The 15,728-nt window shown below is 42.4% G+C and overlaps 1 protein-coding gene across 5 annotated transcripts in view; it reads right to left on the bottom strand.

Annotated features, from left to right (window-relative positions):
* TEDC2 (tubulin epsilon and delta complex 2) overlaps nt 1-15,728 on the bottom strand; it is a 50,129-nt gene that overhangs the window by 30,091 nt on the left and 4,310 nt on the right. For 2 of the 5 annotated variants that reach the window (XM_007433027.3, XM_088148167.1), the window contains exons 5-10: nt 15,133-15,186; nt 13,554-13,638; nt 12,648-12,756; nt 11,654-11,767; nt 9,292-9,530; nt 7,375-7,672 (exon numbers count right to left, since the gene is read on the bottom strand). In XM_007433027.3, coding sequence (XP_007433089.2) covers nt 7,523-7,672; nt 9,292-9,530; nt 11,654-11,767; nt 12,648-12,756; nt 13,554-13,638; nt 15,133-15,186 — 751 coding nt within the window. In that variant the 3' untranslated portion in view covers nt 7,375-7,522. Of the gene's footprint in view, nt 1-2,596; nt 3,183-7,374; nt 7,673-9,291; nt 9,531-11,653; nt 11,768-12,647; nt 12,757-13,553; nt 13,639-15,132; nt 15,187-15,728 lie in introns of those variants that run through there. The other 3 variants (XM_088148170.1, XM_088148168.1, XM_088148169.1) reach the window with 3 other exon arrangements.

Below are 15,728 nucleotides of genomic sequence, written 5' to 3'. Positions count from 1 at the left end.
TATATTTTTAATGGGTTCGAAAGGGAAAATTCTTAAATACACAGGTGCTTCTCTTATTTATGATAACTCAGCAATATACTCTGCAGGTAGTCCTCGCTTACCGACTGCCTCATGCAGTGACTGTTTGAAGTTACAGCGGTAAAAAAAAACAAAAACACTTTGCAACCGATCCTTGCATTTGCAACCGTCACAGTATCCCTCGGTCGCCGTTTGTGCATTTCACAGCCGGCTTGTGACAAGCAGAGTCAATGGAGAAGGCGGAAGTAAAATCATAAGTTGTGGTCATATGATGTCTTGCTTAGTGACCATGGTGCTTTGCTTAATGACCAAAGGGGAACTGAGGTTGTAAGCAAGTCATGGTCACGTGATTTTACACTTAGCGACTGCAGTACTTAGTGACCAAGTTGCTGGTCCCAGTTGTGGTCACTAAGCGAGGACTACCTGTGATTTAATTCATTGTAAATAAATCAGGGTTTAGGTTTTGTGCTGGCTAGGCACCCTTTTTGGAGCATAACTGGGAAACAGCCTTGCCATAAACCATGATTTACAGACCACAGTGCCTGGATTGTTGCAACATGCCAAGACACAGACCACATTTTGGTTTAGCTAGCTCGGTAAACACCACCCAGCTCTTCACCCATGATGCTGGGTATGCCCCAGTTTCTGCTAGCCCAGAATCTGCCTCAAGAAATGCATCTTGCACCCAGATGAAGCCTGGTTCTAATTCTAATTCCAAAATGGTGGTTACATCTTATGCCTGTTTAGTATGTGAGAGCCTCCTAGCCATGCACAATGGTGGCCTTGTTCTTCTGACCTTGTCAGCAGACCCTTGGTCACCTCTTCTTCATTCTTTTGAAGCCTCCATGCTAAGTTGCATCATTCTCAGCCTTTGGGGGCAATTAATTAACCAGACCCCCTGCTTCCCCATCTCCAGTTCCACCCCAAGCATCTTCAACCTTTTTGCCTTCCAATCTCCCTTTCTCTTTCCTAGGAACAAAACCCCACTTTTCAGTAGACGAGAGAGGGAAATGTTACAAGCCAGCAACGGTTCTGCAAAGGCAATTGATGTTGTTGCTCCTCCAGGAATCCAGGAGAGAAAAGAGGGGAAGAGGGGTGGGGAAGGGGGATTGCAAGCTTAATTGAATCTATTCAAGAATTAGGAAAATTGTTCCATTCTTATTCAATTCAGTGTCGATTTCAAAAGGGAGAAAAGAAGAAACTCGCACAAAGGAAGTTTCCCAGAATCTACCTTTGTAAAGGCGTCTTACTAAGAGATTTTCCTTTCTCTTGCTAAGTTATTCAGAAGGGCAAGGAAAAACAATTGGTGCTTGGAAAAACTTAATGAAGTGCCCAGGAAAATAAGGACTTCTGATGTGTGTGAATGCAGAAAAAATGCACAGTTCAGAGACAAAAAGAGGGCCCTTGTGTCCCTGACGAAGACCACGTTTTGGGGGCAGGAATTCCCACGTGTTCCATCAATACTATTTCCAGTTAATCGGGTACACTGCCTGTAAAATGCTTCCCCCAAACTGCTGTCAGACAGAGTGGGCAAGACTGGATAGACAGATGAATTGTCGGACTTAGCATAGGGTAGCATTTTCCCATTGCTAACTTCTGAACCATGACCTTCTATCGCTGCCTTGCTGTCTGGTTCACACCACCCCTTCCAAGAGGTTCAGACGTACTCTGAGTTAAGGGACGGTGCCTGTCTCAGAAATCAGGAACCAAGATGCTGCAGCTGAAAAAGGAAATGCTGGCTTAGCCTCCCAGATTTAGCGATTTTGCGAGGGGGGCATCTGGACACCACTAGATGGCACCAAAATATTAGAATTTTTGGGGGAAACCCTTGTTTCTGACTTAATGGTCCTCTGGAATTTGCAGCCCAGATTGGGTTGCCCCCCATCTTTCCCCACCTGGCATCCTTTAGAGGTGCTGGGTCTACTGAATGATTTTGCCACCCTGCGGTTCACGGGCATGGCATTCCAATGTGCTCAGGAGCCACCAGGTGGAAAAAGGGCGAATTCACCAAATGCTCATAGAATCAGAAAGACAACAGTAGCAGTTCTGCCTGGGAGCAAAATCAAGCCATTGCTTTCTATTTTTTATATATATGATTGTTATTGAAACTTTCATTGAAGCTTCGTTTTTTAAAAGAAGAAAATGAAAAAAGAACGCAACTTAATATAAAGTAGGAAGAAAAAAGAAAAAGAAAGCAAAAAGTGCAAGAAAAGGAAAAAAATGGAAGAAAAATAGAAAAGAAAAAAATACAAAGAAGTGGCTTCTGATATTCTTCACGACAGTTATAAGTACAATTATCTTTTAACCTCTCTCTCTAAAGTGACGTCATAATACTCTTCTTGCTATAACCTATCCTGTCGAATCATCAAAGCCATAAATCCCAAATTGATTTTCTTCATTTTTACGCAAAACGTCTGTAAGGTATTGTCTTTTCTCTAATCAAAGAAGTTAATTTATCCATCTCAGCAAGATCTGTCAATTTAACCTGCCATTCCTCCATGGTGGTAGTATCCAACCTTTCCATCTCTGTGCATATAATCATCTCGCCACAGTAATCATATATTAAAATAATCCTCCATGGTGTTTTTCTAACTGTTTATTCATCAATCCTAAAAGGAAAAGTTCTGGCATCAATGGAATATTAATCTTTAAAATTCTCTGTATCAAAGTATGTATTTGAATCCACATTTTAAAGCTTTTTTACATGTCCACCAAGCAGGATGAAATGTCCCTTCATGTCGTTCACATTTCCAACATGCTTTCTGTTATTCTAGCCATGCATAATCTTCTGCTATACGTATGTCTGTAGCAATAAACTACTGTCCCAAGTTTGCTGGTCCCCCTCAGGCTTTACACAATCTAATATGACACTGTTTCATAGAATTTGCTTAAAGAAGCAATGGAAGCTATCTATGACTGGGTTTACACGTTTCATTAAACCATGGTTTCTTGAACTACGGTTTGTAGAACAAAGCACAACTGGCAAAGGTAAAAACTCTGGTTGCACTTAAATATAAAGAAAACCTTCTTGACAGTAAGATTTGTACAACAGTGTAACAGCCTACCTACAGAGGCATGGGCTCTGCATCTCTGGTGGTTTTGAAGAACAGCTAAGTTCTTCTTAAGTTTCTATATTCAGTGTTGAAGCACAAGCCAGACTGGTTCTGTCGTCACATTAAGCAGGGATTTGCAAAAAAAAAAGAAAAAAAAAGATTGAATAAACTACATTTGGTTGGACTTGCACAACGTGCTAAGCCAAAATCAAACAAATAATATTATGGCTTGGTCTGCTATGTGAATTCTGTCTCTTTGGGGTTCTGCTGGTCCTAGTGGAAGTTGGGCCCTAGTACAAAATATGGCAAAGAAGGGAGGAACGATTACATAAAAAGACATAATTTTATTTTTTAGAAAAGTTCTAGCATGCAATATTTGGGTTTACAGTTTCAGCTCAGAAGACCTAATCTTTTCCAGTACATTCCATCCCGCCCTCCCAGTTCTCCCCAAGTCAGTCATTTCACCTAGAGTATTTAATCATGCTTTCCTGAATAAATCAGAGTTGGTTAGTCATTCTGAGGGAGGATTACAACTGAACAAAAACCAAAAACAGCTTGATTGACTATCAAAATTTGTCCTGGATTCTGCTCCTCATTTTGCCTGCATAAGCCCTCAAGAGTGGTTGTGTTACCCCAACGTTTGAGAATCCCTAGAACATATAGTTTAACATTGAATTATGAGAAGCTGTATCTTTTCTTTCTTATCCAACCCTAACTCCAATGAAATCATTCATTTTATTCATCAAGATGGGCAGGTGTGATAGTGCAGCACACCTAAAAAACTGTCAGACCTTCGATGGCACCATTGGAGCCACCTTCTTGACTTTTTGACCCTACCCAATTGTGTAGGGTCACACAATTTGATTTATCATGTTGGGAGGTCCCAAAGCTGGAGAACCCCTGCATTAAGCCATTAACCATCATCAACAACCCATTATGGTGGGATTCACCCATGACTCAAAGCCCAAAGCAGATAAGCATAGGATGGCTTGTGTTTCTGTCAGGCCCAGCCCAAGACCAACGATGAAACAGTCCAGTCTAGTACAGTTCCTTTTCTTACTTACACCTTATAGACAGAATCTTGCCAAACTCAATCTATACTACAGCAACTAGCGGATATACCCTGAGAGATTCTAAGGAGTGGCTATCCTGAATCTCTTACTCTTCTCATGCTCCCCCTGCGGACTGTGTTGTCTCTCGTCTCCTTTCCCCTCCTGGAATGCACCCCCTCCCTCCTGATAGCCTTGATCTCCCACATCGCTCTCCTCCTCCAAGATACCTTCCATCACAGCTTCACTTGCAATCAGCCCTTGAACATTTCCGTCTGAGCGATTGATCCCTTCACCTTGCGGTCACTGCAGCGAGACCAAGCCTGTCAGCTTTGATGATGCATCACCATTATCTTGGCAGATGCAATAAATTGCTTGTGTTGGGTGGAAATCTGCTGTTGGGTAGAGAATATCAGGCTAGCATCAGTGTTTCTGAACCTTAGCAATGTTAAGATCTGTGGACTTCAACTCCCAGAATTCCCCAGCCAGCCATGCTGGCTGGGGAATTCTGAGAGTTGAAGTCCACAGATCTTAACGTTGCTAAAAACACTGGGCTAGATGAAGTAAAGACAAAATGTTCTCATATGGAAGCTGTTCCACAGCCGGTCTTTCTCTCTCTATCTCAAAGTTTTGATTTATGAGCAGGGTTGGCTGACAAGGTTTCCTTGACTTCATAATTTCTCTTTGATACACAGCTCTTGCCCAAAAGAAATGTCAGGAAGGATTTCTAGCACTTGCCCCCTTGTATTTTATGACCCTTGATTGCAATCTCTGCCACCCACACAGCCACTCTCTAATGATCCCTTTCAACTTGGATTTCACAGAGCTTTTCCAGCTTAGTGGGAAACTAAAACAAATTCGCCGATGCCAAGATTGGCCTGAAGGAAAATGTTAACAAGCCGAGCCACCACTTGTATGATTTTTTTTAGCAGTGGAGCCATAAACAGGAGGTGAATAATAAAGTTAATCCACCTCACCACATTTGGACATTTTAAACGGTTGAGGGGACGTATATTTTTATGTCTCCTGGATCAAGAGCATTTCTAGCTACCCCATCTTTGGAAATACGAACAACCCTTGAGAGGGCTGGAGGGTGCATTTGTTCATTCGTTCGTTCGTTCATTCATTCATTCATTCATTAAATTTAGACACCCCAGATTCCAACTGACTCTGGGTGGTTCATGAATAACAACATAAAAAGCCAATACAAACCAACACCAAGATGGGATCCAGACACAATATACAGACAACAACAAAAATAACAAACACACCCAACAATTTTGAGAAAGTATTAAGGGGGACTCTCGCAATGGCTGCCCCACGATTGTCACAGTCACCAAACCCCCAACTGAGTAGAAGGCCAAGTGAAGGGGCTGTTCCTCTCTAGCTTCCCATGACAGTCTGTATCATCGTAGTTTATCTTGGAACTTTTTCCTGGGCAGGTCAACATGTACTTCCTAAGAAAGTCCTGGTCATTTTATTTTCTAAAAATGCCTGTGAAGAGGCCCAGAAAATATGAGTATATTTGAAGCTGGTTCCAGTTTCCTATTTATGATTTTAAACAGAAGAATGGAAGCAGGTAATTTTACTGCATCTGGTAATTGTGTCAACCAGGAGCTGAAGGACCATACAGAAGACATTGCAAATAAGGGGACGCTGACATTGGACAAAGTGGGCATTCTATGAAATGTGGAATTAAAGAACATAAAAGGAAGGTTAAGGTTAGACACCTAGGACAGCCAGCCCTGGTTGAACCCCAGTCACAAGGGCTGAATCACAACACAGATTTGGAGAACACCAGCATCCAGACATGATGCAATGGGGGTGTCTTCAGAATTATTTGAAAAGCAATCGGAATTGATAATCATCCAAGTAATTTAAATTGGAAGGAAGGTTATCAGCTGTTGTCTGCATAGGGGTTAGTGCTGGGCTGTGGGCTTCCTCTCCATTGAACATGGCCAGGATATTGAGGATGTGACATTTGTTGGGTTTGGTTTCGGAGCAACTCTTTCAGAACATGGCCAGCAAATGTTAATGCATCATTTCACCAAGAATAATCAGTTCTTTGCAGTGCTCCTCTACTGTTGGTTATTTTTCCCTCAACAGTGGGGATGATATTACAGTGATGGAGGAACTGAGTGATGAATGATATACTACAGTGATGGAGAAATTGAGACCATGGAACAGTGGCTACATACACCTAACAAAGTTTGCATATTTAAGCAATGACATATGCTGTGCATGTTTAAGTGGCTTAGCACATGATTGGAACTTAGCCAGTGTTGCATCCAAGAGCACAGGTATGCAATTTGGTATATCACTCTGTGGAAGTGAAAGTTGGACGTTGAAGAAGCAGGATAGAAGAGTATTTTGGTATTGGAGAAGACCCTTGAGAATACTGTAGACAGCCAAGAAAATGAACAAATGGGTCATCAAACAAATCAATCCAGAGTTCTTACTCAAAGCACAAATGACCAGGCTCAAATTATCCTAGTTTGGACACACTATGCAAAGACCCAGCTTTCTGGAGAAGGTTCTGATGCTAGGAAAGGTGGAAGGAAAGAGAAGAAGAGGATGACCAGCAGCAAGGGGGATGGACTCAGTTACATTGGTGATGGGGATACCAATGAAAAAGCTGAGTGACCAGGTTAGGGACAGATCATCAGGGAGAAGAACTGTCTATGTGGTCACTAAGAGTCAACAATGACATTATGGCACATAATCAATTAATCACATCACCAACAATCCTTTGTGATTAGTTATGTAGCTAGGAATCATGGGAGTTGAAGGCTAAAAATATTTGGGAAGGACAACATTTCTACTTTTCTACTGGCAGAATTTCCTGGTTGTTCAGTTAAAATTTCATCCAAGAGTTTGTTTGTATTTTGCATTCCCCCACCTGCTGCTGGTTATTGGAGAAAAAATAGAAAAAATGACCATTGATATAGGATGCAATGAAAAAGCAACAACAGCGTGCTCAAGCTGTTAAACAAATCAGTGGGAAATCATACTTCTGAGGCCCTGAGCGGAGGTTAGCCATTCAAAGGATGGTGAAGAAGTGACTTTTTTGGAAGACTTTTGGGAACTGATTGGGTGGAGTTAATCAGCACCAGATTTGTCATGATGGTTTGCATCAAGTACCACTTCAGATATTATGGTTTAAGCTTGCAGGCAGACCCCAGGATTGGGTTGAGCAATACATTTTATCCATCATTTGTTGGTGGATGATCTGTCATTTCATAGATGAGAAAGAATGAAAAGGTATAAAATCTTTTTATTCATTGGACAAGTACAGGTGAAGAGGTTGGGGGACCCGCCGCTGAGCTTCCCCTTCCGTGTAAATGCTGCAATTTAAGGCCAAAAGTCTTAACATGTCTGCTGGACGTCTGATCTTGCTTCAGGTCAGCTGGACAGTTCTTCGTCTTTCACCAGAATAGGAACATGCTCCCCGCCTTCACATAACAAAGAGTAAGCAGCACGAATCACCGAAGTCCTAGAGCTTTCGGAAAGGCAGCCAGATTCTAGAAGTGGAATGAGCTCCGTTTCCATAGCCTGTATATAGGACAACGTTCAGCATTGGAAAAGTTACAACTGGATGCAAAACAGGCTGGTTCAGAACAACGACCTTTGACGCTGCCCAGATTGCATGGTCTTGCAACATCTAGAACCTGCAGCTAGCATGACCTCTTACACTGGGTCAAGATAAGAAGCAAGTCTCTGTTACAGTCTTCTGAGTGAGTGCTTTTCCTTGCACTACCAACTAGGGAACTGTAATGGTATGTGGGAATGACCTTGAGAGATAGGAGGAAGTACCACAGACTAGACAACGGTCAGACAAGAGGCAGCTGAGTCCGCAGAAGGAATGGGGGTGTGGCAGACGTCTCAGAAGGGACCCTCCTTAGTTTCTTTGACTGTAAAGGCTTGCAAGATTCCGTTACTATAACCTTACGATAAAGTCAGAGCTAGAACTTCTGGTGTGCTTCTTGTCTGGACTACCTCGTAAGGCCAACAATAACTCCGTACCTGGCATTGCACCAGCATCTTTCAAGGGCAGGAGGAAACAGTCCCAAAAGACAGACAGTCCTCCGCTAGTGTGATTATAAGATTATCTTTGATGGACAAACACAATGAACACTGAAGAAACATGACAGGAGTGGTGGTTGAAAAAAGCCAGAGAAGAGTAGATAAGCTGTGGGATTTTGCTATCTGGGGAAAGTAACCCAATGAATTGGAATTGCAAAAAGAAAACGATGGGATAAACTTAAATTGGGCATGTATTTGAATATTAGGAGAAGGGAGAAGAAAGTCCTCTGTGTACCATCTTTTCCCTGGGAAACATTTCACACAATCTCCATCGTGGCCACAACCCATTTTCTCCCTAAGCCCCAAATATGGTTGCTCCAGACCCTCAGATGCATTGCGCGATCTTTTTTTTTTTTTTCCCCATGAGGACAATCTATAGCAATGTTTTTCAACCTTGGCCACTTTAAGATGTGTGGACCTGCTGGCTGGGGAATTCTGGGAGTTGAAGTCCATACATCTTAGTGGCCAAGGTTGAAAAACACGGATCTATAGGTACCACTATAGTATTAGTGTTCAGCTGGCCAGGTTTTAACTGAGTTTGCTTCCTTTCTGACTCCATCATCATTCTCTCAGAATTATTTATTTATTTATTATTAAATTTATATGCCGCCCATCTCCCCCAGAGGGTGACTTACAATTAAAAACCAAGACAATAAAACGATAAAAATATAAATATTCCCCGATTAAAACACATGCTATGATGCTATGGGGAATGCACTTAATGCAAGCTGCATTGGTGGACCACATCTCCCAGCCAGTTTATTTTTTCATCTTCACTCTTTTTTACCTCCAAAGTCTTCCTCCTTTCTCTTCCACCTCCACCACTACCAGATCACCAGGAGGAGTCTGGTAGCACCATTTCTGACCAACAAAAGCGTATGTCTTTAATAAAACATTAGTAGTCATTAAATATGCTACCCGATTCTTTCTGATGTTTTGCTACAGAAGACTCAACATGGCTGTCCTCTTATTACCACTGGATGTAGCTTTTGGCCATGAATTTCAAAGACTGCATCTCCTCACTAGATTGGCTCAGGAACCAAGGATGGTCTGCTTGGGCAAAAATATAGAGCTGGGAGCAAAATTACCGTCTGGATCTGAAGCTTCTGGTTCAGCATCGCCACCTGCAGTTTTAAAGCCTCCATGTCCTTCAGCTCATCCAAGCTGGAGTAGAAGAGGAGTGGGGCAGGTCCCAGTAAGTCTAGATCCCCGCATGCTCGCTCTCCAAGGGAAGCATGACAGAAGCACAAGGAGTCATTGTCACCGTCCTCATGGTCACCCCTGCAGAGTGAGGCAGGGGGGAGAAACTCCGTATGGGACACCATGGCTGTCAGAGAAGGAAAAGCATATTTATTACAATATTAAGCACCCAAAGACTGACACAGAAGAGGAGTGGAGTCCTTGGGGTTCTCTGAGCTTGGTTGTTTTCTTGCAAACCTTTCGTTACCCAGCAAGGTAACATCTTCAGATGTTTGCAAGAAAACCACCAAGCTCAGAGAACCCCAAGGACTCCACAGTTCAACCCTGAGCTACAGAGATTCTCTTCTATTGGTAGAAGAGGAGGCCAAGAATCACCAGTTCCCTGCTCCCTAATGGGCTTAAATCTACAACTTCAGCATCAAGAGATACAGATTTTTGTTGGGTTTACTAAAAAAAAAAAAAATCTCCATTGCAGGCCCTCAGTGGGAAACATTTGCAGAGCAATGAAGCTGAGAAGGAAAACACCGTAGGAACACCTGCAGGCTTTTGTTCCCTGTTTTGTTAAGAGAGGCGCTCAATTGCTGGCGAGGGTTACAGAACTGCTCCACAGAATGAGACAGCTTTGTTTCAAAGCAAAGTGGAACAGCTGCAGGAGCCCGGAAAAGCCAACCAGGGTTCTCTCAAAAGAAGCGATGGTGGTTGCAATGCCGTCTCTCTGTTATAGGAAGCAGATGTCTGCTAGCAAATTCTTTTCAATAGGAAGGAAGAGTGGAGAACCAAAGATGTAATGCCCTGGATGCTACAGCTGATTGATATTCATCATCTGGATCTTTACTATTTCTATTTGTATATGTATATTCCCTGTGCTGGTATTATTGGAGAAAATTATGCTTTGTACGGCGCAGGTCCTCCAGTCTCTGTTTAAGAGTCTGACTCTCTAAGCTGCTTGTTCTCGGTTGTCTAGAGCTTGCCCTGAAGGTTTCTGTATAGGTTCAGAAGCTCCCTTCTAACATTTCTTTCTTTTTCCTCTGCCGGAAGATGGTGACATAGAATATTTTTCACAGCTTGCAAGGAAAGCGAGAAGCAACACTTCAGACACTGGTTAAATATTATTAGAAGAGTTATTATTATTCATTAATATTATTAGTTATTATTGATTGGTAGAATTCATGGGAACCTACAAGCCCCAAAGTGGGTAGTGTAGAATCCTGCCCCAAGGCCAGGGGGGGGAAATATGCAGTATAGGTCCAAAAATAGACTTTTCACCATTAAAGAAATATAATTTCCTTCAAGCTATACTTCTCTTGCTGAACTCATGGCGACACCCATATTGTACTCTTAGCAGCAATACAGAAGTGGTTTGCCACTGTCACCTGGGACCTGTCAACTAGACCTCCCACTCTAGTTTGGGTACTGTATTTCCTGGTGATCCCCCATCCAGACTCAACCTGGTCTGATCCTGCTTAGCTTTCCATGAGTCAATAAAAAAAAAATAAAATGCCCCGTGAACCCCCCAAAGGAAGTAGAAGCCACATCTGCTTTGCCTGTCTTTCCTGATGTGACCCCTGTACAAAATTGCTGCCCACCACCCTGAAAGGTGCTCTCCCCAGCTGGAAGTTAACAAGCAGAATCTGAACCCTGATCCAATAAGGAAACTCCTTAGCTATGAATTTCCAGGCCATGCTGGCCTAATTCATTTAATGAAGATGGAATGGCTTTGGTCATCTCACTTCGCTCAAAAGTTGTGCTGAGTTCTAATGTGATTTATCTATCTTTGAGCCAAAGATGTTGTGTGATGTCATATGAATCCAGTCCACTGTGATTTACTTAATAAATCATAGTTAAATAAGCCATGGCTTAATGTGACATGTGAACCTAGCAGGGTCTGCACTCATGCATAACTGAGCCAAGATTTCCAACCATGGCTTTTTGGGCAATCCATAGCATTCTGGCTCATACACAACCCTACCTGATGGGATCATATGTCACACTTAGCCAGAAGCAAAACTTGATGGCTTATCATGTGATAGGTCTGGTTTGTCTCTGGTTAAATCCCATTGAGGTAGCCCAAAAGGAGAAGAAGCAGGATCCATGTGATATATTCTAAGATCTGCAGCCCATGCGACCTTCCAAGTAGAATGTTGAAAACAGCCAAGGAATCCAGGACCAGCAGATTGAACAAGGATATAGTTCCTAAATTTTGTTAGTGCATCTTTGGTTCTAACAGTGCCCTCAAGTGGTAATCCTCACCTTCTCGCATCTGGTGTACTTTGTTGAGAAGCTGCTCTACTACCTCCTGCAGGACCTGCAAAGTCACAAGGCTTTCGTACTCTCTGTCCCAAGTTGGGTTTTCTCCAAGTGCTTCTGAGAGGAAAACAGGAGGAAAGATTGGAGCTGAGACAGCATTGCTCCACACCAACAACTTCTAGACTGCAATCTCACCAATACTGATGTGTGAAGGTCCCAAAGGCAAGCAAGTGGATTGAGACAGAATCCAAACGTGAAATATTTGGTGGGAGAGAGGATTAAAAAAAAAATCAAATAAAAAAATGTCATGGCACACACAACCTGCATTCTTCCTCTTAAAGCCATTTCAGACTCAGACAATGCCACGCTACCAAAACACAGATCTACTGATCTGCAAAACTTCACCATACAGTCGATACCAAATCAGCTTCTCAGGCAAAGTTTCTTACTAATCCTGCTTTACAATCAAATGGGTCCAGCAAGAGGAGGCAGAACGTTTCTCAAGATCTATCAGCGTGGGAGATCTCCAGAAGATTTGCAGAAGATCTGCAAGGGCCTATAATTTGTCATGGCTTAACAGTAGCCATGTCTAGAGCTGAATTAGAAACAGAGATTGATTGGGCTGAATAAGGGTCATCCCCATGCATGGCTTGCATAAGGTAACTGCTTCTACTTGAGTTGCTATTTTGGAACTTACTCACTGGTGAACCTTGGATAAGGGGCCCACTCATGAGCTGCAGTGAGCATCAAGGAAGAAGACGACCAAACTGGTGTTCCTCTTTAAATGGCTTCATCTTCCCTCTCCCCCCCCCCCCTTTTTTTGTCTTTTTCCGTGGCATCTTGTTAGGCTGTAAGGGCAAGGGCTGTCTTTGAAAGACTGGTTGTTACCTTAATTTTGCCTCTTTAAATATAGTTCCAATGATGCAGGTCCTACACTCCCTTGCCAATCCATGCCAAGGATGGGAGTGAAGAAAATGGTTCAGTGACCTGTCCTCACCTGGGCTTTCAGCTTTCATGTGCTGAGAGATGAGCAAATGGAGATCACGTAGATGTGCCAACTCCTGTTTCACCTCAGTTGGCGTAAAGGCTGGCGTAGGAGAGAAGAACTGACCATATGCTTAAGGAAAGGGGACAATACTGTATGTTTCTTCTCAGACAGACCATGGGAAGGCTTTCCTATTAGTTTCCTTACTACAGTGTTTTTCAAACTTGGCAACTTTAAGATGTGTGGACTTCACCTCCCAGAATTCCCCAGCCAGCACATTTGCCAAGTTTGACGAACACTGCCTTACTTTATCTACAGCAGCTTTTGCAAGCTGATGTCCTTCAGATGTATCAAGACCCCAAGCCCAAGAATATCCAGCTGCCTGGGGAATATATTATATATAACGTGTGGCATAGGGGAAAGCTATTTCATATTAAGCCTATACTGCGTAGAATCAAAACAGAATTGTTCTGGGAAAGCAAAGGAGTGAATACTCCAGTCCCAGATGAGGGAAAAATTGGTCAGTGGACGTGAAAACAAATAGTCAGACCTTGGGGGAATGGTGGAAATATGCACAATGTATTGCGATTATTTATTTCGCAAGATGTATAATCTCTTCCCCTCTACCCCCAAAGATCTTGGGTGGCTAATAGCAAAAATAAAATAAGAAACCATAGGAGAAATGATACAGTCTAGGGTGTAAATCCATAATCACCCAGGGCCAAAGGTGCAATGGAACAAAACTCATTTTGCTTTCCAAAACTAAGCAATGTTTGGTGCTGCATGAACCTTTGTAGGAAGATCTACCATCTCAGTGACACCTGCCTCAGCACCAGGGAAGACCAGACAGGTAGCCCTGGTCACACCTGCAGTCACATTTTTCTTCTTCTGCAAAAGCTCAAATTAGCAAAAGGATACAGTTGCTTGCAACTTCTCTAAAAAGTGGCTCTTGGCGACAGCTGCCTCGGGGGTTGTTTTCACGTCCTGGGACTTCTCCAACAACCTTTGTGTCAAGAAGCAGAAGAGTGGGAAATAATCAGCCAGCAAAAAGTAGGATATGCTCCATCCCTTAGACCTGGCCTGTTACTGCCTTAAAAAGAGACTGGACTATTCTTGCCTGTAACTCTTACACTGTCCATAGAATCATAGATTTTGAAGAGTTCTTAGAGGTTTCTAGTCCAACATCCTGTGCAGTGCACGATCCCTTAGAGGAGTGGTTCTCAATCTTGGCAACTTTAAGATATGTAGACTCCTAGAATTCCCCAGCAGCATCTGTGGACTTCAACTCCCAGAATTTCCCAGCCAGCATGTTGGTTGGGGAATTCTGGGAGTTGAAGTCCCACATCTTAAAGTTGCTGAGATTGAAAAACACTGCCTTAGAGCGTCTCTGATAGATGAGCATCCAGCTTCTGTTGAAGATATCCAGCATGGAGAATTCATTATTTCATGTGGCAACCTGTTCCATCAGCTGACTAGGTGTACAAGCAGGACATTCCTCCTGATATCTACCCTGAATCTGTTTCCTTGTAATTTTAACTCACTGGTTCTGGTCCTGTCTTCTGGGTCAATAAAGTTCACTTCCTCTTACAGTCCTTCAGATAGTTGAAAACTGCTACCATATATCTCCCTTCGGTTATCTCATCTGAAGGCTAGCCCTACCCATGTCATTTTTAACTATTTTTCATTAGGCTTGGTTTTAGAGTGCCCAATTAGCAGGGTTTCAAATGCCTTGAAATGGTCTTGTTTGAAACAAGTATTAGATGTAATATAGTGGCATTCCAGGTGGGGTTGAACTATAACCTTCCATAGACCCACCCAGGCTGACATGTTACAGGGCTATGCACAGCCTGGTAGAAGATACTGGTAGTTTAGTTTAAGGACATTAGAAAGATTACACAGCACCCAACCATGGGAGATCTGCATGGAATTGTTGTCTGCTGGAAGGTCCCTGTCATCTCTAGTTACAAAACTCAGTTTAGCAGTTTATGGAAAGATCTCTCTTTGTTGAAGATCCTGGGATGTTACTGCCATTCATAACGCTGGGTATTCAGGCTGTGCTAAGCCTTAATCTGATTTTATGTGCATTTGGATCACCATGTTGTGTGAGTCCACTGTTGTCTGTAAACTGAGGTTTCCACCTTAAGATGTTGCATGGACCCAGGCAATGGTGATTTATGCAGCAAGCCATGGCTTAGTGCAATCAGCAAATCTCATCAGCTTGATCTTGGCTTGAGAGGATGGCAGGTTACAAAGTTGGCCTATGACCAAAGTTGACTCCAGGGGGTCAAAGCCAAATGACTCACTACACCGCTGTCTGTATGAGGTTTCTGCCACACCTCTGGAGGTACCAGAACTAAGATTGCAAAATCACTTCTGAATCCCACATCCACTCTGCAAACTAACCCAACCCGGGCCATCCCACCAGAAAGACCCCCAGATTTCTCCCACCAGCCTTTCCTATTGACTTACAGGATCAGGTTAGTTTGGATAGGCTTACCTGACATACTTGGTAAATGCTTTCTGATAAGGAAGGGGCAGTTTCAGCGAAGACCTGCAAAGAATTGCATGGCATTATCATTCCTGGTGTATGCACAACCCACAAATATTTGAAACCAGGAGAAATCTCTACTCGTCTTTGGATCGAATTTCAGTAAAGACAAGTAAGCAAACGATGCCATGGAAGCCAGCTGCCCTAAGATAAATGTATGGCCCCATTTACCTAATGGATTGAAGACCTGTTTGCACTTGCCACCTATGAGCAGAGTGCCTATAGACATAGACTTTGTATGGACAAGTACAATGAAATATGGGACTCATTTTTATAAAATACAGTAGGTTAAAAAAAAGTATGTTAGTTACATAAATGTATTAGAAATAAATATATACTTGCGTGTTTGTATTAGAAAATTACATATAGAAAATAACTATTGTAATGACACATATTTTTATGTATATTTTTCTGTTATATTCTTTTCACTTATTTCTTTTTTAAGCGCTTGTTATGCATTTTTATTTGACAATATATGTCTTTTTGTGATTTGTTCCCCCTTATTTTTTCTTTTTCTATTATTTTAAAAGCAATAAAAATACATT

Source organism: Python bivittatus, unplaced genomic scaffold (assembly GCF_059951505.1).
Source record: "Python bivittatus isolate LINGU-HERP-01145 unplaced genomic scaffold, Pbiv_v1 ctg000560_np1212, whole genome shotgun sequence".
NCBI classification, from domain to species: Eukaryota; Metazoa; Chordata; class Lepidosauria; order Squamata; family Pythonidae; genus Python; species Python bivittatus.
The sequence above is the reverse complement of the archived record's forward strand: the minus strand, read 5'-3'. Positions and strand labels throughout refer to the sequence as shown.